The 26663-nt window shown below is 37.5% G+C and overlaps 2 protein-coding genes across 2 annotated transcripts; both read left to right on the top strand.

Moving 5' to 3' along the window:
- The first annotated feature begins 5597 nt into the window (after positions 1–5597).
- Positions 5598–8917, top strand: LOC115927609 (tyrosine-protein kinase receptor Tie-1-like). Its single transcript, XM_030993697.1, has 5 exons — positions 5598–5657; positions 6260–6569; positions 7103–7384; positions 7875–8009; positions 8763–8917. The coding sequence occupies exons 1-5, from the start codon at positions 5598–5600 to the stop codon at positions 8915–8917; spliced, it is 942 nt and encodes a 313-aa protein (XP_030849557.1).
- Positions 8918–10152: 1235 nt separating this feature from the next.
- On the top strand, positions 10153–13413 carry LOC105444043. Its single transcript, XM_030992550.1, has 4 exons — positions 10153–10316; positions 10697–10828; positions 12177–12470; positions 12974–13413. The coding sequence occupies exons 1-4, from the start codon at positions 10205–10207 to the stop codon at positions 13336–13338; spliced, it is 903 nt and encodes a 300-aa protein (XP_030848410.1). The 5' UTR covers positions 10153–10204; the 3' UTR covers positions 13339–13413.
- The last annotated feature ends 13250 nt before the right edge of the window (positions 13414–26663 follow it).

The raw sequence follows: 26663 nt of genomic DNA, 5'->3' as shown, positions 1-26663 counted from the left end.
TTATGATATTTAAAACAATCGGATTACTTGCAATCAAAAACTGGTGTCATAAAGGAATTCCTCGTCATAGAAAACCCTCGAAAAGTCACATTATCCGTGTTTTCAGGCTTCATGGAATGAGATTAGCAACATTATTACATATTGCACATATGCTAATTAGATGATTATGCTAATATGGCTATTTAAAAAAAGTTGCCCAAGGTTGCCAAGCTGGCAACCAAGCTGAATTTACTTCAATACCCATCTAGAACACAAATCAACTAGAAAAAACTTGTACCAATCAACTTTTCCAGGTCTGAATAACTTCTACAGGACTAGAGCTATATTGAAACAAACGTAATGTCGTTGGATCATACGGCATTCGGGTTGGAGATTGGGGATTGTGCAAGGGTCGGTGTTATCATTCGGATAAAGGGTTGAAGTTTGGAATTCTTTTAGTGTAAAAATCGATTGCACAGCTATTCTCTTTAGAATATGTTTCGTAGGAGCAGAATTTTAAAATGATTTTTAGATATTTTTAATAAAATTGCGCTACTCCTTCGACGAAATCCGTTATTATAACATCATAATAATACAATAATGTTATCAAACCATCATGGGATGTATGGATGTCGTATAACTTTGTATTCGTAGCTTTCTCTCACTACAAAAAATGTCACTTCAATTGTTCGATTGAACTCTTTCGTATTCCTACAACGACGAAATAAACAGTTCAGATATAATTTATCTTTAAGAAATGAAAAAAAAATATTTCTGAACCCTTTTAGTCGAACATTCAAAAGTACCGTCGACCGCTATGCCAATATTGGGTTCTGTAGAATCTGGGAAATGTCTATATATTGTGCAGAGAATAGTCGACGCAATTCCGTTAAAATCACAGTCTTTCTCATCACGATACACTCTCAAATAGATTGTATATTATATTACAGTAAATGATGGAAGCAGTGAAGCATCATTTGGAGGTCTAGATTATTTCATCTCTCCGTCATGGCTGGCTCGGTCTTACTCAGATGCACGGATCTACTGTCAGTATCATGGAGCTGATTTAGCACTCATCAAATCATACGATATCAACGTATGTTTAAGTATACTTCTTTTCTTTCAGCTAGCGATATCCAAAATGTTGTTATCATGAAACCTATGTCCTTTTTTTTGTTATATTAGTATTTCATTTCAGAGCTTGGGAGTTTACATAGCTATTGAAACAGGGAATAAATACCTTTTCATAATATTGCGATTGAATGACGTATATGACGTAATAGGCCAACTGGTTCCTCGTGAATGAATATTTATATAATATCAAAAAGCGTGATATTTAGTCGATAGCGGAGATAATGAAACATAATTTAGACACAGTCATCCCCAATCCTTATGTTTGAAGCTTTCCAATATATCTCAAATCCTATTATTCTCTGACAACGCCGCTATTTCATTTAAATTTATACAATGATATAAAAAAGAATTGTGAATAGTTTAATTTATTTATTTGATATATTACTTCTTATCATTGTTTTATTGACATGACCATTACGCGTAAACATTCCTGTCATCGTATCTTTCAGCAGCTTCAAATTAACGAATGATATTTAATTCTAATATATTCCTCTGAGCCCAGGAGAGTTGGGATTTTTTAAATACCGCCTTTTCGGCTTGATTTCATTTTTATTCGTTTACTATATATTTTTTCTTCTTCATTTCCATTACGAAATCGACAAATATGTCTTTATAGTCAAGCAATTGAGAAAACAAAATAAGCAACTGATGTTTATGAGGTGACATTTCTGTTTTCCTCTTAACAGACCTTTCTTCATGGCAGGATTTTGGGATTAAACAGCCTTGTATTTTTTGGTTTGACTGACCAAGCAATAGAAGGCACATTTAAATGGATCGATGGAACACCTTTACAGTAGGTTCAATTACTTTATAATGCATACTTAATCGTTTCTACTTTGAAATAACTGCCTTACTCTAAGTTGCTTATATTATTCTGTAATTATATGATTTGTAAAATGTCCTTTCAGGTAGGTTGAAATCCTAGACCCAAGAATAAAAATAAAAGAATCCAACACATTTTTCATTGTAACTCGAAAAACATTAATTGGTGTAATTTGTTGGTCTACAAAGCAAGTATGCGTAACAGTTTTCAAGATTATACTTTGATCTTTAACTTATGTTTTGATAATGAAATTATTGCAGTTGGAAGTAACACAAAAAGTGAATTTTGCATGTCGTAATTCAAAGGAGGATGTATGTCAGTGCACTTGTTTATAAATATTTTGTACAAGTGCATTAAAAAAAAGAAAATCCGCATGAGAATTACAATTTTTGAATATGCAATCAAAATAATATGGTTAAAACAGTAGTTCATACTACGCTTTTCGAATTAATTTCATGAGTTCTTTCTCGATTTATATTGAAAAGTGATGTGGGGAAGTTTACTTATTGATTGAGAGAGTATATTCGTACGGGTGTTTCAGCCAAGCTTGAACCCAATATATAACACAGTGCACTTATATAACAAAGGTCATTATAATCCAATTATCAGAATTCGGATTTCATATCTTCATATATAATGCAGAAAAAAAAGAGGAAACCCCCCCCCCCCCCCCCAAAGAAAAAAAATAAGATGTATAGAACCATTCTTTCGTATAACCGTCTGTTTATTCCTGCATGTTGTTTTTTTTGCATTCTTCTTAATTCAATACACACAGGTATTCAGCATGGAGGGATCCTGAACCCAACAACGCTGGTAATGAAGATTGTGCCACTCTATCTTCTGATCCACACATGGGATGGCTTGATATTCCTTGTGATTTCGACCGACCCTTCATATGTGAACGCTATCAGGGTAAGTCACTTGACCTAACACGTATAGTCGTTTCTGTTTCATAGCCAACATTTCATTTTTCTTTTCTCTCTCTATTTTCAATTGCTTAAAAGTCTATTGAATTTAAATAGTAACTTATAAGAGAGCCGCTAATCCACTGTTGTCGAGTTGCAGAAACCTTCAATTCTATTTTTTGAATTAACGTTTAACCCCCTCCCCCCCCCCCCCCAACCCATAAGTGGGTTTTGCCAATGTGGATAAGTCACCGGAGTGTGGATCTGGTACCACAGGGTTTCCATCGTTGCAAAGTTTGGAATGATCTGAAGAAACATATATGCTAGTATACTAAGCTAGAAGATATATTTTTGAAAGTTTTAACTCGAAATTGTATTGATTTTATCTCACATTGACATGTAAAATTACGTTATAATGAAAAAATGCGAGAATGCAAAGCGACCTGTCTCTCTAAAAAATGCCCCATTTCACAGCCTTTAAAACCTCTTATGCATCTTATCTTAAATGCGACAAAGGGAGGGTTCAAGTCCGTGCTGCACCACTTAAGTCCTTTGGCAAGGCACTAATTACGGGGCTAATAATATCCAATATCGTTTGGAAATGCAGAGATAAATATTATTATATAGTATTGTGATATGCGCTATACAAGAATGGTATATCATCATTGCTATTATTGTCATCTCCACCGAAGGTGGAGGCGAGACTAAGGGATTCAAATGGCGTCCGGCGTCCGTCACAAAGTGTACCTGCAAAATTCTCTTGTGGCAGGTAACTTCGCAACCGTCAATCCTATTATGACCAAACTTTGGTCACAGCTGCACTCGGGGGACCTTCACGGTGCTCTGAAGGGTTACATGCTAAGGTCAAAGGTCATTTGAAGTCATATGTTAAAGTTTATCTGCTAGAATATCTTGTCACAAATAAAGTGCATCCGAACTTGGGTCAGGGATGCTCTTTGGAAATATTGATATCAGTTTGTCACATGTATGCGAGACACGATCCGGTGATTGCCTGAATTTACTGAAAATATTGTCATGTCTATTTCTGCAAATGCATGTAAACAAAACTACTTATAATGGTATTTATTTAGCACTGCGTACACAATATCTCTTATCATTTTATTATTATCTCCGTCATCCGATCAAGGTATGTTCATAAATACAATGTGTGCACATTCTCCACTCTTTGAGGATTACTCTAGCCAGGTGTCATTTTACAGACGCAAACAGTATAAACCCAACAAAGGAGACGTTTGCATACCACATGGTACCAAAGACACATGGGTGGAGAGGAGTAGGTTAAATTAAAGTGCCATGCCGAAAAGTGAATCCATGATCTTCTCATCTCTTGTCTCGTGTTCTATCAGTATGACTATGATAAAATGCAATGAAACGTAATGGTTTGAAATTCTTTCTTCTTATAACACGATGAATGTCTAATAATGGCAATCACCTTGTTTTAATCAATACATAGTCGTTCCAGAATATAAGTGGAGTCACCTTGATGGAACCCTGTACTATATCTCTCAATCCTCGATGACGTCATACTCGTTTGCTAGAAAGTACTGCCAGGCTCAAGAAGGGGATCTTGCCCAGCCTAAAACAGAAGAAATCAATGTAAGGACGCATCGTGATATTCAGAAGTTTAATTCCAATTATGGAACTTATGAATTAAACGCGATAAAAACTTTAACTGCTTTAATCTAGCAATTGTGTGACAGTGCACACAATATAAAATAGAAACAATAAAAGTAATGTAAGGAGGAATGACAAATCTGTTAGGTTATGTGAGAATAATCGGAAAAGGGTGTAAAAGGTTAAGAAGCATGATATCGATGTGATGAGCCAAATATAACATAATATTATGTCAACTATTTATAGACTATAGATATATCGATAAAGTTATCCCACTTTCATGATCATGGCACACTAGAAATAGTCATCGGTTATTTGTCTCTTTCTGATATATTCTCTTAACGCAATCGCCAGATGCTTCTCATTGAGCTGGCTGGAGGTGACTCGTATTGGTTTGGACTCGATGATATCAATCAAGAGGACACGTTTCAATGGATTGATGGCACTCCACTTGACAATAATGAGTATGTATTAAATTAAAAAACTGATATGTCAACTTTAATAACATGATTTTCTGAGATACAAGTTGATATTCATCAAACTAGAGGATGTTTTTTTCTAATGGATTGATAGCACCCCCCCCCCCCACGAAAATGTTGAAGATAATGAATTTGTTCTATTTTCTATTAAATTATATTATTCATATTATGTTGTGGACAGAATATAATAGGCAGAAACTGGAAAGTAACTTTAATAACATGAATATCTGATAAACAAGTTGATATTAATCAAGCTTAAGAGGGATTTTCCGATGGATTGATGGCACCCACCCCCCCCCCAATAAAAAAAGAGAAAATAATGAATTTGTCCTACTTTACATTTTTTTCTTCTTCTTATGCGGACTTCATGGAGCCTAAAATGATGCAGGAATGAAAGGAATAATTATTTAGATTAATTTTTTTCAATTATATAATAAATAATTTAAGTGAAACTGGATCATACCGCTAACATAACGCTTTCAACCTTTCATGAGTATGCCGTTTAAGGTAACACATTCCTGTTAAAACCTTGATAATACGTTACTGTCTGGAACCTATTTTACCTTTCGAGATTTTCTGCTTGGTCGGATGGTAATGGAACCCTATTTGAGAATGAAAGATGTGTTCATCAGCAGGTTAATAATGGATGGAGAAAACGACGATGTACATCCTACCTCAGGTTCGCATGTGAAAAACCTCCGAGTGAGTATTGTCATTATATTTCTATTATCTGTATTCAGGGGTACTCCTTTATGATAGTCCATGCTCAAATGATGCCAGTTTCACTTTATTACATTACATTTGAAATTCCACAAACGGAACAATATCGATTGATGACATTCTAATATTTTGTAACCACTGTTTTAAATCCGTAGTTGGTATCCACTTAAAACAGAATATCACCACTCATTGTAATCGATGCTTGTACAGTATTTTCGAGGCAAAAATGGAAATACTTTATCATTTGAAATGTATAATCTGCATATTTAACATTCCTATTTATTTAGGATTTATCTACGATTGATAACTCGAGGGAAAGTGACTTCATAAAGTCTCATATATCATTTAGATTGGGTTTCCCATAAATTGTTATACAATTCGATTTTAGAAGTGGAGGCAATTTTGTTTGAAAATATATGTATGAAAATGTATTTGTATGTATCAACAAGGACCAAACATTATCATAACATACGAAATGTAAGATTGAAGTGTGAAACAATTCCCTCTTACTTCTCCTCTAACGAAGATGTAGGCGGACACTAATTACTTGCAAAACATAATGATTTCCCATAGGTCCGCGACAGGTCCTTCCTATACGTCTACTGGCAGCTACTCCATCACCCTACGGCGGAGGACTGCTGGATGCGTCATTTATCTGTCTACTCGGCTCAAAGAATGAAGAGATTCTCACATTCTCCACCAGAAGACTCGTCCGTCTGACTGAGGCTATAACTTCCGATAGTTACACAGCTCCAGGAGTCAGCGATAATGTGTCGTCTGTAGTATTAAGACAGACTCTTCCAGATACCACGGAGGGCTTGGGATTTTTCGAATGTTCTGCAGTGACAGCCAGTAGAATGACATCTGTTCCTCTTGGCATTCTTCTTTCTTCCCGTACATATACACAAACAGTTAACAACTAAGTTATTCATACCTCTAGTAAATAAGTGTGTGTGTGTGTGTGTTTCGTAACTGATGAATGCAAGGTGGACTCATTGAATGAGGGCGTTTGTTGAACATATTCATGTGTAAGATAAGGCTTTAATATTCTAAAGACACAAATTGGGACAAATCAATTTTTCACATACTGATTTGGTATAAAGGTTGTTAATAATTTAGTCGTTAATAGTTTACGTTTAAAATGTAATACAACAATTTCAACTTAATGTAAATATTCATAAAAAGCAAATGATTATGTTAACAGCTCAAGAAACTCTCTTATACCATAAATGCTAATGCTTGAAACTTGTTTCCCCTACTGTTTCATTCTAAGAATCTTTAGTTGATGACAATGTAAAAATAATGGAGGATAAATGGGGCTAGAGGGAGAAAGAGAGAATGCAAGACATGATGACGCAATTTTGTTGAATCAAGAAAATAAGATTCGAATGTAAGGTGTTGTCGATTTTCCTTTTTATTTTATATAGGTCAATTGCAACCCAGTGATGGTCGGTTTACAAAGACTATACATATTGGAGACGATATCACACTCAGTGTGATGAGCACGACAGGGATGCTAGGTGAATACGGGATAAGATGGCGGAAATTGAATGATGTAGACTGGGCTAATTCACTTATTGAAATGAGTTCTGACAGTCTATCACACACGATCCAATCTGCATCTGTCTCAGACGCCGGTGTGTATGTGACGTACATGGATGGAACGTTGGAACTACATCAATTCAGCCTTATAAGACTCATCGTAAAGGGTTCGAATTTCGTCTTTCTTACACATCGAAAATATATCATTGCATATTGGTCACAAGGATATGAATTCACTGGAACCTTTTTCCCTTCAGGTCTGTAGCTATGGTCATTAAAAAAAAAAAAAAATCAAGAAAGAAATAAATGACCCGACCCGACCAGATATATTTTAATACGACAGTAAAGATTAAGGAATATCGATGAATGCAAAGTTGTAATTTCCATGATTGAATGACAGTTTCTGCAGTATAAAGCCTAATCGAGGACTAACAAATATTTACAAAAGACACTCAGCAATGAAGTTTTGATTTTCAACCTTTTCAAAACTTTAAAAGATATGACTGATTTCCTTATTCTGGGGGTATTTTGTACCCCCCTTCCCCCACCCCCTTCGAAAATGTGTAAGTGTGTGTGACGGGGTATAACACCAATCCCCGGGATTAACGTACGTGTGGGATATATATCATAGTTGTTCGTGTTTCATTGTATTAACAGAGTGCCCTTATGGAAGATGGAATCCACCATTATGCGACCGTTTGTGTGACAGTTGTTATAATGGAGGTGTATGCCACGAACTCTCAGGAACATGCATTTGTCCTCCTGGCCATGCTGGAAAGAACTGCCTCCAAGGTAAAACCGAAAAATCCCTCAAGAAAATTCATCCATTAGAACCTTTTTTTTCTATGTCCAATACATTCTTTGCCTTAAAATTAATCTTTACAATTAGATACTGAACGTTTTATAATGTTAATTCCAAACAATAATAACACAAACACTACAAATAAAAAAGGGAGGAGAAGAAGATAAAAAAAAGAAGCAGAGGAAGATGGAGGAAAGGAAAAGAAAAGAAAAAAAGGAAAAGAGGAAAGAGAATGAGACTAATGATGGTGATGATAATGATGAGGACAATAATGATGATCAACGTAATAATAACTAATAATATAATAATAATAAAGAAACAAAGGTTATTTTATTACTTACATAACCTTCGTGAGAAAATGAACCTTTTTCACTTGCCTGACTTTCACGTCAGGAACTATTCGTTTAATTCAATTCTTAATTGCCAATGATTATAAATACTCAAAACAATTTTTCCAATCAAAGCAAGAGGAGAACAAAATATTGGGACCGTTTTTAATGATTGTTAGAAATGTAATGTTACATGCTCATATCTTCTCATTCTACATTACATTTATTGTAATCATAGATTTATTTATTAGTAACGAAATTTTGGATCAGTTGTGTTTATTGTCGAATGACAGGATTTTAAATGTCGACACTTGTGAATTAAAACAGCGAGAAATTGGAGAAAGGACCCTTTTAAAACTTGTGTTTTATATACAAATAAAACACTTTGTACATATGTATATACATTTCATGCAGCGTGTGGGATGCATAAGTTTGGCTGGGACTGTGAATTTGAATGTGGACCCGGTCAGCCTCTTGACAAGTGTTCTGGAAGCCAGATCTGTCTACCTGATCCTTATGGATGCACCTGTTTAGCTGGATATACAGGCATCTACTGCAATGAAAGTTAGTGCTTAAACGACTTATGTCAAGATTGCCATTGTGAAACAATCAGAAACCTTTATGAAAACAATTGTATTTGAAACTTTTTTTTATTTGCAGGGTGCAAATCGCTAAGATGGGTTTTACTTTGGAGATAATGATCATAATACCTCAACATGTGAAAATAATTATGAAGAAAGGGTATATGCATAACAATTTTCAGGATTTCAGAATGGGTACATGTGTACTACTTTAAAGGTAAAGACCACTATTGGAAACGCCCCAATTTCAAAAAATGAAATGGAAGCTTTTATTACCAATCATGTGAAAAAATATGTTTTGACTAATACATGATGATAAAAAAGTTGCCGGGAAACCGCCTACTAATTCATATATTTGGTAAATTTGTTTCTCTCATGGTCTGTGAGATATATAGGGTAGTCCCATATACATCTTTCTGTGTATAGTGCTTGTAACTTTACGAAGAATGGGCCAAATTTCTTATCATTTTGATGATTCCAGAACCTTGCAGATGCTAGATGCTAGATGATCAACCTTTTCTAATCGATTCCACAACGTTTCTTTCACAATGCAATCGCATGACCATAACTGGTCTTTACCTTTAACGAAAAGATGTTTAGGTCGAATGCGAATTAAAATGTTCTGGGGAGCAAATCAAATAAATAGTATCTCAATAGATCCACAAATCTCGTTATATCACTTCTATTCTGTCTTAAAGCATGTGCAGATGGTATTTTTGGAGCTGATTGTCATCAAGAATGTCATTGTACTGATAGGGCAGATTGTGATGACGTCACTGGAGAATGTTCTGGAGATTGCTCGCCAGGATGGTCTGGTTCAGCATGTCAAGGTACAATCATTTACTTTACTTGAAAATGACATATAAAGGATCATAACAATGCTGAATAAATTTTATTGATAAAAAAAGACCCGAGATAAGTCCCAACCTTTCATGTTGACTATTTTTTCCCAACGCAACTTCTTTTCGATGTGATTTTAAAAGCCAATTTATTTTTGAATATTCCTATGCCGCGATTTCATTCCATCGGTAAACCGACAAACAATTCATGGAATCAAAATACATGTTGCCTTCATTTTGTTTCTGTTTTTAACGTAATGACATAGTAAATAAATGTACATATTAAAGGAATGTCATTCGCTTAAAAATGCTGCCCATGACTTATGTTGTTTTCATCCAAAAAAAAATATATATATATACATATTTCCTCATTTTAGTTCCTTCTGTTTGCCCAAACGAATACTTCGGGACAAACTGTACACAAAAATGCAATTGCATGAATGGCACACCATGCCTTAAAGATTCTGGATACTGTGACGAGGTTGAAGGGCAGTGCGACTTGGGATATGTCACTGAATCTGTCGAGTTTCCATCCAACTGTATGACATGTAAGATTACTTTTATTAATATTTTATATTGAAATACAACAGATATTTAGAAACGAATGCTCGCATTAAGGTCCCTATACCACTTTATTAATTAAACAAATTAGCAAACCCACTTCTTAAATCTATGTACATATTCTGACAATAAGTGACATCCCCGTATAACTATAAGATCTTAATATCCATTATTTAACCTGTTTAATATTATGATTTGCTATTCAAAAGTGCGATAGTATACTCGAATATTCGGTATCTGTTTATTCTCATGACAGTACACTTGTCTCCAATATTATGCGATATCCCTTTTAACTAACAGTTTTAAATTCTAGTTTCATAGAAGATCAGAAATGTCTTCCTAAGGCTGTTTTATATATTTTGTTTAGTTTCAGGATGTTTCAGCTCTTGTTCAAAGACATGTCATTGTTCTGGTGGTGCTGAGGATTGTAACTTTCTGACTGGTGATTGTTTGTCATCCACCTGTCATCCAAGATGGACCGGGGATCAATGCCAAACAGGTAACTGGGATTGGAATAATTACATGTCTCCTGCATGGTGTCTGAAATATTTGTGAAAGTTAACATGATTTGATTCTTCCATAATAAAACTGTTTTCATTTTTTTTAAATACATTCAGAAATAATTCTGAGCTGCTTATTCATTCATTCATTCATTCATTTCGGTTTATTGTGTCAAAATTCCATGTTAAAACAGTCGGGAGACTGATACAAACAAAGATTACAAAGTTCAAATGAAGAAATAAAGAGAAATTAAAAATACATGTACTTCAATATGGAAACGATCACAAATTGGTTCAAGGAATAAATTAACAATAACAATAATGGAAACTTAAATATATTGCACATCATACATGAAATAAAATCGAATTTACATACATGAATGAGTTGGGAAAAAAGAAGATACAAGAGAGAGAATGGACAAAGCATTTCATTTCCTTTTCTCGTAACATTTAGATTTTACATTTACATTTTAAACACAATTAACATAAATTGATAGATAAAATGTGATGGTGATAATATCGGATTTACATGTTTTAAACATACACAACTCTATGAAATGAAATGGGCACCTGCAGAAGATCTAAAGAAACAAGCGTGTGTAAATAATGTGTAAAAAAGAGTTAAAAAATAACAAAATTAAACGCAGTGTCTCGTTCTGGCATTATTGTACTTTATATTTATATATATATGCTATAAATTAAAAAGTTGAAAAGTTGCAAAAACCATGTAAACGGAATAAAGTTGTTTCATTAATATAATGTAGGAACATGAGCATTACAAAATATATACATTTAAGGAATTTAAGCCACGTGCATATTTAGGGCACATTTATATCTATCATGTTACTAAAAACATGTAGGCCTATAGTAGGCATTCATGGGGTAAAAAGGTAAAACTACATGGAAGAATTGAGCATTTGTGTTAAAAACGGGATAGCAGAGTTCCTATATCGTTGGGTTTTACAACGCGGTAAGTCTAGGAGATGGGCACTTATAAGTGTTGAACTGCGGTGAGAGATACATTGACGAGTAGCAGGTAGCATGTCACGATGCCGTTCAGACTTGAAGCACAGAAGAATACATATTTTTATTTGGATCTTACCGTCACTGTTCAGCCCTCATAATAACATAGCATCATCACCTTCATGGCAATGACATGTTTTAAAACCCGAAAGAAGTTTATGGATGATCGCTATGAAGTGGACTAGGGATATTGCCTTTAAGTTCATTTTTGGAAATTGTTTAAAAAGTGTAATTCCCTTGTACTATCTATCTCTTCCTCTCCACTTGTCTTTTGAACTGTCATTCACGTTTTATTATGCTGTTGTGTTCTTTCACCAAACTTAGATCGTTTTGAGACGAGATTGGAAAAGACCAATCCAGGAGTGGCGATCTTCTCCTGTTCCTTCACAGCGTCATCAGGGCAAAGTCTTCCCTCTGATTATATGCAAGCAGCTGTAGGAAAGTCTACTACGGAACCCTGGATAATTCGTATTAGCTCTGATACATCAGGAACAACCCTCAATTATTCATTTATCCACGAGTATATGGGGCCAGAAGAACCAATTTACTGCTTTGTCGGGGTGCCTGAGAGTTCCTCCGAGTTTGCTTTCGTAACGCTACCTCCAAGAGATTTCTTTGGTAAGCAGCCCCCATAGCAGTTTATTGCAATAGTTTTCACGTTGTACTCTACAAGTTTTTAAATGATCTATGGATTTTAAGAACGAGTACTTGTAACACACGAAAATCCTTTCAGGCATGTTAATTAATACTACCTGATCAGCTCTGTATTTCATTTACGTTCAGTTTTTTAAATTGGTCTACTTTCATGATTTATCCAGAAATGTAAACGGGTTTTTAGCCAGATCATTTTTCAGGATGCACGTATTTGGTTATAGTATTTCAAATATTTCACATATTAATTGCAAAATATTATGTTCCATATCCATATCATACAATTAATTGCAGGTGGTATACTGAAATTCCATGTACAAACTTTGTTGGTACAATTAATGGTTTCCTTAGCTGCTCATTTTATCCTTTCAATTTCTGGGCGGAGGGGGGAGGAAGGAACCAATGAATTACAATAAATGAGTACTATATTTTCACCCACTTTCTCTGTGTTTGTTTTTTACACATTGCAGTTTTACCAAGTTATAATGGTGTACCAGAACTACTTGAATTTGGATACTACCATGCAGCTATCGGTTGGAGACAATGGGACCCTAGCTCTGATACCGGGGACGGACCGATTGTTGGATACAAGATATACGTGCGATCAGGTAGCAATGTCGTGTTGGCTAAAGAAGTACAAGCTCCTAGCATAGTGACCAATACGAAGAGGTCTGCTGAGAATGCCACTGAGATGGTCATGTATAACGTCAAGGGACTTGAAGCAGGACCGACGTACTCTGTTCAGATTGCAGCGATACGAGATGGTATCAACGGTGAAGGAGAACAAGGACCAGCATTGACCTTTACATCAAGACAAGGTTGGCATCTTAAATAAATTAATTTTAAAATACGCGTTTCAATGACGGTCCATTAGAAAGCTTGAAATATCATGAACAACAAATTAAAAAAATGAAACAGCTAAAAATATATTTCGAAACATGAAGAAAGTAAAATAGTGAAAATTACAATATCAATATATTTTCCATTTAGTGAACAATAACACAACACATACATGCACGCACCCTTTGTCGCAAGCGCACGATATGTGAATCATCAATTTCTAGCTGTGCTAGTAAGCAGCCTACTGTGACCGGTCTATTCACATGCCCTTATTCATTACAATCAATTATGATCATATGCTAGTACAGTGAAACATGTCTATAAAGACCACCTGATGGAGCCAGGAAAATGTAGTTTTTGTAGACAGGTGATCACTAGAGCAGGTTTGACTGTACCGGATTCACCTATCATTTATCTATCAACTCTATACAATGCTCCCTCGGTATGTCTAACTCCTGTCTTTCTATACCATCCTAGTTCCCACATCGTCCTCTTCTCCACCACAATCAGATTCAACTGGAGTTCCTTCAGGTTCAACAGCAACTGTCGTAGGAAGCTCTGTTGGTGCTATTGTTGTGATTGTTATCGTTATAGTGCTCATCATCATCTTTTACAAGCGAAGAAGGTTAGAGAGATACCTTGTACTTATCTTGTCCCTCTCATTAGTCCATTATCATCGTATTTCCCCATGGGATAGGGCTAATACCGTATGGACATGATAATACAAGCTGAAGTATGATTGTATTTTTAGAACATTTACAAATTTATTTAATTACTTTCTTCATTTTTTAAATTGCTATTCAATGTAAATATAATGAAGCAAAACGCTTTCTAAAGGGAAACCAGGGCAACATGTTTGAAAGAATTATGATGTTACTGACATGTTACTGACATTTTGTACTAATTCCCACATATCAGTTGTCATGTTTACAAGAGTTAATTTGTACCTATTTATTGGTACCCTATGTATATATCCTAAAGCATAACGCTATTAAAATGTTCTGGCAACTCTCTTGAAAGGATTATTATTTTAATGACATGCATTTCAGAAGTACCATACCAATTCCCACGTGTTTTTCTATATATTTATTTATTGGGACTTGATAATTCCTTTAATTATGCATTTCGTCAATGAAATTTATCTTTGCTTTCATATCATTAACTTTCAGCAATGAATCAGCCTCTACTAAGTCTATAGGGAAGGAGTCCGGTTCGTCTCCGCAGTATAAGAACCCTGTATTTGATCAGTCACAGACAGACGTCCATACCTACCAACATCTTAATACTAGCACCCATACCTACCAGGATCTGAATAGTGATGCTCAGGGCTACGAGATTCCAACCGGCCCTCATCCCTACAAAGATATTAATACTGATGATCAGGGCTACGATGATATTGCCGACCCTCATACCTACCAAGATATTAATACCGTTGATCAGGGCTACGATGATATTGCCAACCCTCATACCTAACAAGATTGTAATACTGATGCTTAGAGCTACGCGAATTTTACCGACCCTCATACCCTGAAACTTGATCAAGGAGCTAACTACGAAAAATTGAATGACGCAATAGAGAAAGATTTTGTCAACGTGCTAGGCATTTTAACATTACTATAATGAAACATTAAATACAGTCTTAATGTGCTGATTAAGATTTAAATATATGAGAAGAAAAAAGATCCAAGTCCATCACAATGACTTCGAGTTATGAAGAAAAACAAGATTTCATAATTTTGAGAGACAAAATTTGTTGTCTTAATTTAGTACATATGTATAAGTCCATGTATCAATTATTAATTCCGTGAGGATGAAACCATGATTTAAAATTAATCGTGAGATATTAAAGTGTATGTTAATGACTGGAAGAAAACTATGCTGATGGACTTGGGCGTTTCGTATCATGTATCCATAGAATACCATGACTAAAAATTGTCCTGAACTATCATGGCTTCCTTTTATTTGTCCTGTGCTCCATCGTTTTTATTTACCATATCTATTCGCGTTACTACCAAATCTGTGGATACCGGGGATCAGTTGAAATATTTCCTTTTGAAATACCATGCCTTACACAGTCATGTCTAACAAATTTGGGTAAATTTTGCATATGTACACAATTTATATTTTACATTAACAGTTTGTATATTGTAAGACTTTTTTTTTATTTATTTTTTTTAAGTATCGATTGTAATAGTAAATTCATTATTTTTTGTTTTGTTACGTTTTCTAAACTGATTTGTACCAAAATACTTTGTTTAGCTGTTTAAGGCTCGACTATCACATATGCTATTATCTGGCCCCCTTTTACCATCCAATAGTTTCTCTTCTTGTATATGTAAAATCATTGTATGAAATTTATTGCTGTTGTTGGTAAATAAAACAAATCCAATCAATAGATGCAGACCTTAGGTCACGGCAATACATGAAAGTCAGGGTATGGGGTTAGTTTCTTAAATGAATATTTATATTCAATTTCGTCCAATAATGACATGGAAATTCATTGTGAGATTTTACTTATTGCGTTTACATCAAAATCATGTATAAAAAGACATCAAAAGAATGACATTGAAATAGGAAATAATTACATTTAAAATCGGTAAGAAATTGGAAAAACATAACATGACATCGACACAATGCACAAAATAGTAAAGAGGCCCCAACATTACATGTTGCATTAATAGGAAATCTATATATAACCCTAAATGTTATTTTAACAGAACACCATACAACTGGTATATTACCCTCACCCTAACCCTCACCCTAACCCTAACCCTAACCCCCTAACACTAACACTCACCCTGAATTCTAAATAATATAACTGACTAAATGACTAATGCATAAACCTATTATTTCTTGGGAGGCCTATACGTTTCCTCTGCCTGCAATCGTAAGAAGAGGTTAGTAATTATATTGTGTATGATGCAGTTGCAAACATTAAGGAAAAATGATTGAGTCATGTATATACACGTATGCCTTAAAGTACGAATGCATATTTCATCTTGTTAATTGTGGTTTGATATCAGTAGGACAATATACAATGTTCTACTGTACTTTTTGTCTGTATTGGTTATTAGTGTTATTGTATGTTATCGGGGGTGGAAAGCTTTATTACCACATTAGTGGACACGAATGAATAAATAATCAATTAATATTTTTTCTTGTTATAATATTATCACTATAGCAGTGAAATTCAAGTTGATTAATTGGTCAACGATAATGTGTTAGGAAATGAACGATGAAATATGCAAATGAGTTTTGAATATAGACATAGACTATGCATAATAAAATAAACATGAAAGCATTGTATTATGTAAGGTTGGATGCTTATAGTTTTAAAAAAAATAGTAGAAGTAGAAGTTAATTAATAGAGTTAGATAATGCAATCTAAGTCAACATTTGTATATAACCATATGAGCAGGGGATGTTTAGGCACATATTAAATGTGAGTCTTAATGAATATAATTATAGAATGTACAATATGTAAACATCAAAGAAGTATGAACAATAAAGAATACCCCCAAAATATACTTCTTTGTTTGGTTTAAACTCGTCAATTAGCACTTTGAACATTTCTTAACAAAACTAATCCGTCTGATTATTTAAGCAGTTTGAGAGTTGGCAGACTGAGCTTAAATTCTGCCCCAAACCAGCTAGATTACTATGCGGTGACAATTAATACATACAAATAATAATACATTAATCGGGAGAATTACTTGTAAAATATATATAATTGTGGGTATTGACCGGTGAATAATTTTTAAATTTTGTATTTAGGTTTTATTTCCATATTAACTGCATATGAAAAGAATTTACTAAGTAACGCATATACAAGGTAACAAAACATATAAATATATTCGATAGATAGGTAATATTAAAACAATAAAAACGATTTCATGCAAGTCTTTGAATACAAAGGATGCTAACTTAATCTACAGGGATGAAGAGGAAACCTTAGAAGCATTATGCTTGTAAATAAGGTTCCCTTTTTGAGATGGGTACCCCAAGATATTTTCATTTGGTAGTTAGTCAAAAAATAAACCATTATAATTTTAGTAAAGATACTATGCTATGAAAGATGTGTCTAATTTAAGGCTTCAAAATTTGTTTAGTTTATCTTTCATTTTGTTCTTATTTCATACTTCATCTTTCACAAAGATTCACATTCCTTACATAAATCATAAGCCATAAACAACAGGAATGAAAAGAATTGTTCTTTCAATAGGTGTAAAAATACAAAAAGTAATATCAGACCGTGAAAGTAATAATACAGTCGAAATAACATATGTAGCGTATAACCAACCAATCGGACTGACTGCACTTCAATAAATAGCGACAATTTCAAGCATGATGCGATACCGTTCACAAAAGGCGATTCAACAACATTGGGCTTGTCTGGAAATACTAAATATTGATCGCAATCAGAAGGATGACTTTTCCCAAATTTGAGAATCATTTGCAGCTAAATTGTTACGCCCCCACTCGGCAGACCAAAAATTCAACCAAAAAAAACATCGCTTATGACGTCATACTCCGATCGTCAACTGAAACAAAAAATGTCCTCACAAAACAGAGATTAGTATCTTACATTCCGGCCCCTAAATGTGAAGATTTTACTGAACATTTACTTCTCTAATCTCTTCTTATTCTCAACCTGGACTTACAGGTATATACTTTATCCAAAATTCCAAAGGAATCCCAAAATTTAAAACATAGCTATCTATACTGAATGCCTTCATACACCAATTAACAAATAATCAAATTTACATTAATTTTCATGAACACCTAAGCAACCAAACAACTTTCTTTGCAAACGAAAAAGAAAAAAGTTGTTCATGTCTAGATTTCCTTGTTACACTACCAAAAAGGACTACAATTTCCTTTTCAAATAAACTTACAACAAAGTTGGTTGTCATACTACCTGTATCAATGTATAACATGCTTCAATAAATTAACTTTATAAATTCCCACATTAAAATATGAAAACCAAAATTTCACTCTAAAAAATCTCTGTTGGCAACTGTTACCACTACAACCACTTCTTTCAATCCCATACAAACTAAAAAAGAAATCTTGTTATGTGTCACCTGATAAAAGGAAATATTGATTCTGTAATCAACACTATGTACGATTTCACAGATTCTGTTTAAAACTGAATTGAATTCACATACCAATTCCAGTACACATAGAGTCATGTTGTTGTACCCAAATATAACTTCACAAGACATTATCTGCTAGAAAATATAAATTTTCCTAGTTGAAACTTCCAAGTCCCTACATAGACAAATACATAAATCTAGATATACCATTTCAATCTTTCTATACACAATCTGCATATATGACATTATCGATTATGGTATTACATATTCTACCAAAATAGCCAATGCCATGTAATTTGGTTGTCATGGAGACAGTAATAAACGACATATCATCAACATGTATAACTGATTTGAATGTATTCATTCTGCTACTTTAAGCTTTCTCCTCTGGAAATAAACCTAATATAGAATACATACAAATGCATTCATCATATGAATATAAAGGAAAAGCACATTTACCATTTCTAATGAATATGAGTTTGTTTAGAAGGTTGAAAAACAAAAACGTTACTTTCCAATATCATGCTAACATAAATTACACCATGTCAGTCTTGCATTATGGTATAATCCATTTTCGTTTAAAATCTTGTTCTTTGACATTCTCTGAGTTATTAAAGGATCAGAATAATATGTATTTCCTCTTCTGACTAAATATCAACTTTGTCTGGCAACATTTTGTTTCTCTTGCTTAGAACTTCTTCTGAAACGCTGAACTTTCCTCACATTTCTTGTAAAAGTCTTTAAAAATTCTCTGAAAGTTGCTCAAATGTTGACACTTTGTCCATGATGCTGAAGCACAAAAATTCCTCAATTTCTCGACTGATCAATGTTACTCTAATACGCGAAAAAGGATCGATGTCAGTTCCGCTTTCTGGTTTTAAGAACACAAAACACGAATACCTCTACAATTGGCACGGGACAGCGCTAGGCTTGACCCCTCATCTTAGAAACACAGAAATGTCTCCAAGAATCTGCCTCCAAATTAAATAGAGCTTTGTAACTGGTCTCCCCTCAGTACGCTGGTTCAGGTCTTCACTTCACACTGTCGATCGAAGCCTTTCTCTTCTGGCCATGTCTGAAGGACTCTTCCCAAAGGCCAAACATTGCGGTGTGAGTGCTCGTCGACTGACAGTACCAAATCGTAAACCTGGATGATGAGGGAGGTATCGACATGTTACGTCACCTGGTTGACAATCTTACTCTTCCACCTCCTCGACACAACCTTCTGTGTACTTGTAGTGCAGAGCGTCATCTCTACCTAGCTTCCTTCTGAGACTCCGCAACCTTTGTTCTGCTACCCATTGGTTGTCTGTCAAGCTACATGTAGGTCGTTTCTCCTTGAAGGGTATGTGAAACTGGTACTGTTCCATCTCTTTGCACTTCCCTTCATTCTGTATGTCAAGAGTCTTTCTATACTTCACCGACATTCCTTTGTCTGGAATAGCAGCAGCAGGGCCATGCAAGGACCATACAAGTACAGTACGTACATTCTCTAAGGGCATCAGGGCAAATGGCGCATCTTGCCCTATCAGGAGTCCCACTTCTTGTCCGCAGGCAAATGGTAGATCCAGCCCCTCTAAGTGCTGCCATCCTTCTAAGTCTCGCATACTGGCCATGTCATCACTCAGTAAGTCGGTCTTCCTGTTGGTAGAAACCTTCTGAAGCTTCACTCTTTCTGTCATGAGACTTGTGTCGACCATACGACTCACAACTTGAGTCTGGATCCCTCCATCAGGATTGTCCAAGGTTGATATGGAAAGTATGCGCTCTTCCCCCTGTGATGACACTTTCCTTACTAGGCTCTCTGTGCAGAAGGAAGTGGTCGAACCAGAGTCCAGTAGAGCGTAGGTAAGAACACATCTATCTCCATCTGCTGCCTGAACATGCACTGGACCTATGGGAAGTACCCATCGCATACCGGCCCCTATGGCGATTCCATAACATGCTTCTGACCCAGTTAGTATGGAGCCATTCTGTTCTGTGGTTTCACTCTGGTTAGTGGTGGTATCATACTTCAAGGGCTCTCCATGCTGGGAGAAGTCCTTGTCTGTAGCACTGACCCTGTTGGGTTGCAACTCTGAGGGCTGTCTCAGCTGGTAGACAACCTTCTCTAAATCTATAGCCACGCTGGGCTCCGTCGTCAAGGCCCCTCTTAGTTGAGAGACATCTTCACCTGCAGCAGCAGTCATGCTCTCTCCATGCTGGGAGAAGTCCTTGTCTGTAGTGCTGACCCTGTTAGGTTGCACCTTTGAGGGCTGTCTCAGCTGGTAGACACCCTTCTCTAAATCTATAGCCATGCTTGGCTCCGTCGTCAAGGCCCCTCTTTGTTGGGATACATCTTCATTTGCAGCAGCAGTCATGCTCTCTCCATACTGGGAGAAGACCTCTTCCTCAGCTTTTGCCATGCTGAGTCTTGTCTGTAGCTCAAGCTTACTCCTTCTCTGCTTCAGCTTAAACTCCTCCAGTTCAAGAGCTTGTTGTTGATGGAGAGCTGCTGCCTGGGCTGCCAAGGCCGCTCTCTTCACCATTGCTTTGACTCTAGCTCTGGAGGTACTGCTCGTGCTGCTCTTGCCAGTCTGGCTTGCTGAATCCCCGGGCTTGACGGACTCTTGATGGAACATATCGCTCATGTTGACTTAAAGCGCTGTTGTTGAACTTAATGTAGCGTATAACCAACCAATCGGACTGACTGCACTTCAATAAATAGCGACAATTTCAAGCATGATGCGATACCGTTCACAAAAGGCGATTCAACAACATTGGGCTTGTCTGGAAATACTAAATATTGATCGCAATCAGAAGGATGACTTTTCCCAAATTTGAGAATAATTTGCAGCTAAATTGTTACGCCCCCACTCGGCAGACCAAAAATTCAACCAAAAAAAACATCGCTTCTGACGTCATACTCCGATCGTCAACTGAAACAAAAAATGTCCTCACAAAACAGAGATTAGTATCTTACAACATACGAAAATATAAATACCACTGCATGGTATTTATACTGAAATTATAAATTTTATTTATCGTGTATTGGGGTAATCTAGTAAAAAGCTAAGCTTGTAAGTTTTAGATTTCCTTTTATAATTAAGAACATTCTATTGAGCATGAAGATTATGTTCTATAAAAAGTAGAAGGGAAAAAATGGGGAAATGAGAGAGGCGAAAATAAGACGGAAGAAAGCAGTATATGTCAGGGAGCCATGGGATGAACTACGTAAATGTTCGAAATGAAAATGTTGAATTTGCTTTTAAGCGGTAGAATAACGAATGCACAGTGAAAGACTACAGTTTCAATGGGTAATAACATATATTTTATGTAAACATTTTTCAAAATATTTGTTTTTGCGTTTTATGGTATGACTTTCTGCAATGAGAAAAATGATCTTAGAAAATTGTCTTAATGTTACTACATTGTCTTAACATAATCCATCTGCAGTAAGCCTATTTACAATGAAGACCTATCTTTGAAACGTGATTGTTTGAAGTTCAGCGATATTTTATTGAGCTGAAGGAGCGAGATAGAAAAGAGGAGAAAAACGTAAGAGGGTGTGAGAGTGGGAATAGAGTGGGAAGAGAGAGAGAGAGAGAGAGAGAGAAGGGGAGAGGAACGGAGAGAGGGTGTGAGAGTAGGAAGAGAGTGGAAGAGAGAGAGATAGAGAGAAGGGGGAAAGGAACGGAGAAAGGGTGTGAGAGTAGGAAGAGAGTGGAAGAGAGAGAGATAGAGAGAAGGGGGAAAGGAACGGAGAAAGGGTGTGAGAGTAGGAAGAGAGTGGAAGAGAGAGAGATAGAGAGAAGGGGGAAAGGAACGGAGAAAGGGTGTGAGAGTAGGAAGAGAGTGGAAGAGAGAGAGATAGAGAGAAGGGGGAAAGGAACGGAGAAAGGGTGTGAGAGGAGGAAGAGAGTGGAAGAGAGAGAGATAGAGAGAAGGGGGAAAGGAACGGAGAAAGGGTGTGAGAGGAGGAAGAGAGTGGAAGAGAGAGAGATAGAGAGAAGGGGGAAAGGAACGGAGAAAGGGTGTGAGAGTAGGAAGAGAGTGGAAGAGAGAGAGATAGAGAGAAGGGGGAAAGGAACGGAGAAAGGGTGTGAGAGGAGGAAGAGAGTGGAAGAGAGAGAGATAGAGAGAAGGGGGAAAGGAACGGAGAAAGGGTGTGAGAGTAGGAAGAGAGTGGAAGAGAGAGAGATAGAGAGAAGGGGGAAAGGAACGGAGAAAGGGTGTGAGAGTAGGAAGAGAGTGGAAGAGAGAGAGATAGAGAGAAGGGGGAAAGGAACGGAGAGAGGGTGTGAGAGTAGGAAGAGAGTGGAAGAGAGAGAGATAGAGAGAAGGGGAAAGGAACGGAGAAAGGGTGTGAGAGGAGGAAGAGAGTGGAAGAGAGAGAGATAGAGAGAAGGGGGAAAGGAACGGAGAAAGGGTGTGAGAGGAGGAAGAGAGTGGAAGAGAGAGAGAGAGAGAGAAGGGGAAAGGAATGGAGAAAGGGTGTGAGAGGAGGAAGAGAGTGGAAGAGAGAGAGATAGAGAGAAGGGGGAAAGGAACGGAGAAAGGGTGTGAGAGGAGGAAGAGAGTGGAAGAGAGAGAGATAGAGAGAAGGGGGAAAGGAACGGAGAAAGGGTGTGAGAGGAGGAAGAGAGTGGAAGAGAGAGAGATAGAGAGAAGGGGGAAAGGAACGGAGAAAGGGTGTGAGAGGAGGAAGAGAGTGGAAGAGAGAGAGATAGAGAGAAGGGGGAAAGGAACGGAGAAAGGGTGTGAGAGGAGGAAGAGAGTGGAAGAGAGAGAGAGAGAGAGAAGGGGGAAAGGAACGGAGAAAGGGTGTGAGAGTAGGAAGAGAGTGGAAGAGAGAGAGATAGAGAGAAGGGGGAAAGGAACGGAGAAAGGGTGTGAGAGGAGGAAGAGAGTGGAAGAGAGAGAGAGAGAGAGAAGGGGGAAAGGAACGGAGAAAGGGTGTGAGAGGAGGAAGAGAGTGGAAGAGAGAGAGATAGAGAGAAGGGGGAAAGGAACGGAGAAAGGGTGTGAGAGGAGGAAGAGAGTGGAAGAGAGAGAGATAGAGAGAAGGGGGAAAGGAACGGAGAAAGGGTGTGAGAGTAGGAAGAGAGTGGAAGAGAGAGAGATAGAGAGAAGGGGGAAAGGAACGGAGAAAGGGTGTGAGAGGAGGAAGAGAGTGGAAGAGAGAGAGATAGAGAGAAGGGGGAAAGGAACGGAGAAAGGGTGTGAGAGGAGGAAGAGAGTGGAAGAGAGAGAGAGAGAGAGAGAGAAGGGGGAAAGGAACGGAGAAAGGGTGTGAGAGGAGGAAGAGAGTGGAAGAGAGAGAGATAGAGAGAAGGGGGAAAGGAACGGAGAAAGGGTGTGAGAGGAGGAAGAGAGTGGAAGAGAGAGATAGAGAGAGAAGGGGGAAAGGAACGGAGAAAGGGTGTGAGAGGAGGAAGAGAGTGGAAGAGAGAGAGAGAGAGAGAGAAGGGGGAAAGGAACGGAGAAAGGGTGTGAGAGGAGGAAGAGAGTGGAAGAGAGAGAGAGAGAGAAGGGGGAAAGGAACGGAGAAAGGGTGTGAGAGGAGGAAGAGAGTGGAAGAGAGAGAGAGAGAGAGAAGGGGGAAAGGAACGGAGAAAGGGTGTGAGAGGAGGAAGAGAGTGGAAGAGAGAGAGATAGAGAGAAGGGGGAAAGGAACGGAGAAAGGGTGTGAGAGGAGGAAGAGAGTGGAAGAGAGAGAGATAGAGAGAAGGGGGAAAGGAACGGAGAAAGGGTGTGAGAGTAGGAAGAGAGTGGAAGAGAGAGAGATAGAGAGAAGGGGGAAAGGAACGGAGAAAGGGTGTGAGAGGAGGAAGAGAGTGGAAGAGAGAGAGATAGAGAGAAGGGGGAAAGGAACGGAGAAAGGGTGTGAGAGGAGGAAGAGAGTGGAAGAGAGAGAGAGAGAGAGAGAGAAGGGGGAAAGGAACGGAGAAAGGGTGTGAGAGGAGGAAGAGAGTGGAAGAGAGAGAGATAGAGAGAAGGGGGAAAGGAACGGAGAAAGGGTGTGAGAGGAGGAAGAGAGTGGAAGAGAGAGATAGAGAGAGAAGGGGGAAAGGAACGGAGAAAGGGTGTGAGAGGAGGAAGAGAGTGGAAGAGAGAGAGAGAGAGAGAGAAGGGGGAAAGGAACGGAGAAAGGGTGTGAGAGGAGGAAGAGAGTGGAAGAGAGAGAGAGAGAGAAGGGGGAAAGGAACGGAGAAAGGGTGTGAGAGTAGGAAGAGAGTGGAAGAGAGAGAGATAGAGAGAAGGGGGAAAGGAACGGAGAAAGGGTGTGAGAGGAGGAAGAGAGTGGAAGAGAGAGAGAGAGAGAGAAGGGGGAAAGGAACGGAGAAAGGGTGTGAGAGGAGGAAGAGAGTGGAAGAGAGAGAGAGAGAGAAGGGGGAAAGGAACGGAGAAAGGGTGTGAGAGTAGGAAGAGAGTGGAAGAGAGAGAGATAGAGAGAAGGGGGAAAGGAACGGAGAAAGGGTGTGAGAGGAGGAAGAGAGTGGAAGAGAGAGAGAGAGAGAGAAGGGGGAAAGGAACGGAGAAAGGGTGTGAGAGTAGGAAGAGAGTGGAAGAGAGAGAGATAGAGAGAAGGGGGAAAGGAACGGAGAAAGGGTGTGAGAGGAGGAAGAGAGTGGAAGAGAGAGAGAGAGAGAGAGAGAGAAGGGGGAAAGGAACGGAGAAAGGGTGTGAGAGGAGGAAGAGAGTGGAAGAGAGAGAGAGAGAGAAGGGGGAAAGGAACGGAGAAAGGGTGTGAGAGGAGGAAGAGAGTGGAAGAGAGAGAGATAGAGAGAGAGAAGGGGGAAAGGAACGGAGAAAGGGTGTGTGAGAGGAGGAAGAGAGTGGAAGAGAGAAGGGGAGAACGGAGAGAGGGTGTGAGAGGAGGAAGAGAGTGGAAGAGAGAGAGAGAGAGAGAGACAGGCAGACGGAGAAAGAGAGAATAATAGAGGGCAGTGGGTGCGGAGCCGGGGGGCAGGTGGTGCAGGGGCACAGTGCCTCCCCTCCACTTTTTTCAAGTACCCGTAAAGTGCCATGCATGTTTACGAATTTGCTAACCGTAACAAATATCTTGAATACATTAATGATCTTCCATCGACTTGCTAGAAGAATTGACAAATTCCCTGATTTAACTTCCCTGACTATGTTCTTTGGGGAAAAGTAGTTTTTAAACTTCCTGGCTTTCAAGAAATTTCCTGATCCGTTTCCGACTCTGATTATTTCCAACATTTAGTAGAGCTTTCAATTTTCTTTTATTGATTCTTTAAATTTCAATGTTTTATCTTTCACATGGTACCCGTACCTCAACTGTTATGCACAAAGTTGAAAATTTAGTCATCCATTCATCCTGGAAACAAATATCTTGAATTTGCCTCACTTTCATAAAGATAAAGACCAGTTATGGTCATGCGATTGCATTGTGAAAGAAACGTTGTGGAATCGATCAGAAAAGGTTGATCATCTAGCGTATTGGTGTGTAATGCAAGCCCGTTCTGGAATCGTCAAAATGATAAGAAATTTGGCCCAGTCTTCGTGATATGTTACAAGCACTGTACACAGAAAGATGTCTATGGGACTACGCACACGTGCGTTTATCTCTCATACACCAATAGATAAACTAATTTACCAAATATATTAATTAGTAGGCGGTTTCCCGGCAAAATTTGTATCATCATGTATTAGTCAAAAAATATTCTTTCACATATTGGTAATAACAGCTTCCATTTCATTTTTTGAAATTGGGGCGTTTCCAATACTGGTCTTTACCTTTAAACGCTTCGCCCACTGAGTTAATTGAACTCAAAGGTTAGACGCGCGATGTGGCAAAAAAAAAATCAACCGCTTAGCGCAATTTAACTTTGATTGTTTTTAGCCTTGGAGTATAGTAGGCCTATTAATATAATTATGTGCATGTGAGCTGCATATTGAAATTTTGATTAGTATGTCAAAATTGACAGCAGCATTTTGTTTGTACCTGAAAATAACGTGTTTTTTTTTTTATACCACACCACCCCACCCCCCCCCCCCCCCCCTACTCTAAATTGCTTTGTTAAGACAATTCTGGGCGAGTAACTGGCAATTAATTTGGCCTCAATATAAACAAAGATGGAAACAATTTGGATCATTCAAAACCACCGGCGCCATGCCGAAACAACATAAACATCCATAATTAGATTCTCTACTACTGGCCAATTAGATTACCGGTACTGAAGCCAACTTTATCAGCTGGTTGTAAGACGCCGCTTCTTAT

This window comes from Strongylocentrotus purpuratus, unplaced genomic scaffold (assembly GCF_000002235.5).
Source record: "Strongylocentrotus purpuratus isolate Spur 01 unplaced genomic scaffold, Spur_5.0 spur5_scaffold_20, whole genome shotgun sequence".
Taxonomy (NCBI): domain Eukaryota; kingdom Metazoa; phylum Echinodermata; class Echinoidea; order Camarodonta; family Strongylocentrotidae; genus Strongylocentrotus; species Strongylocentrotus purpuratus.
The sequence above is the reverse complement of the archived record's forward strand: the minus strand, read 5'-3'. Positions and strand labels throughout refer to the sequence as shown.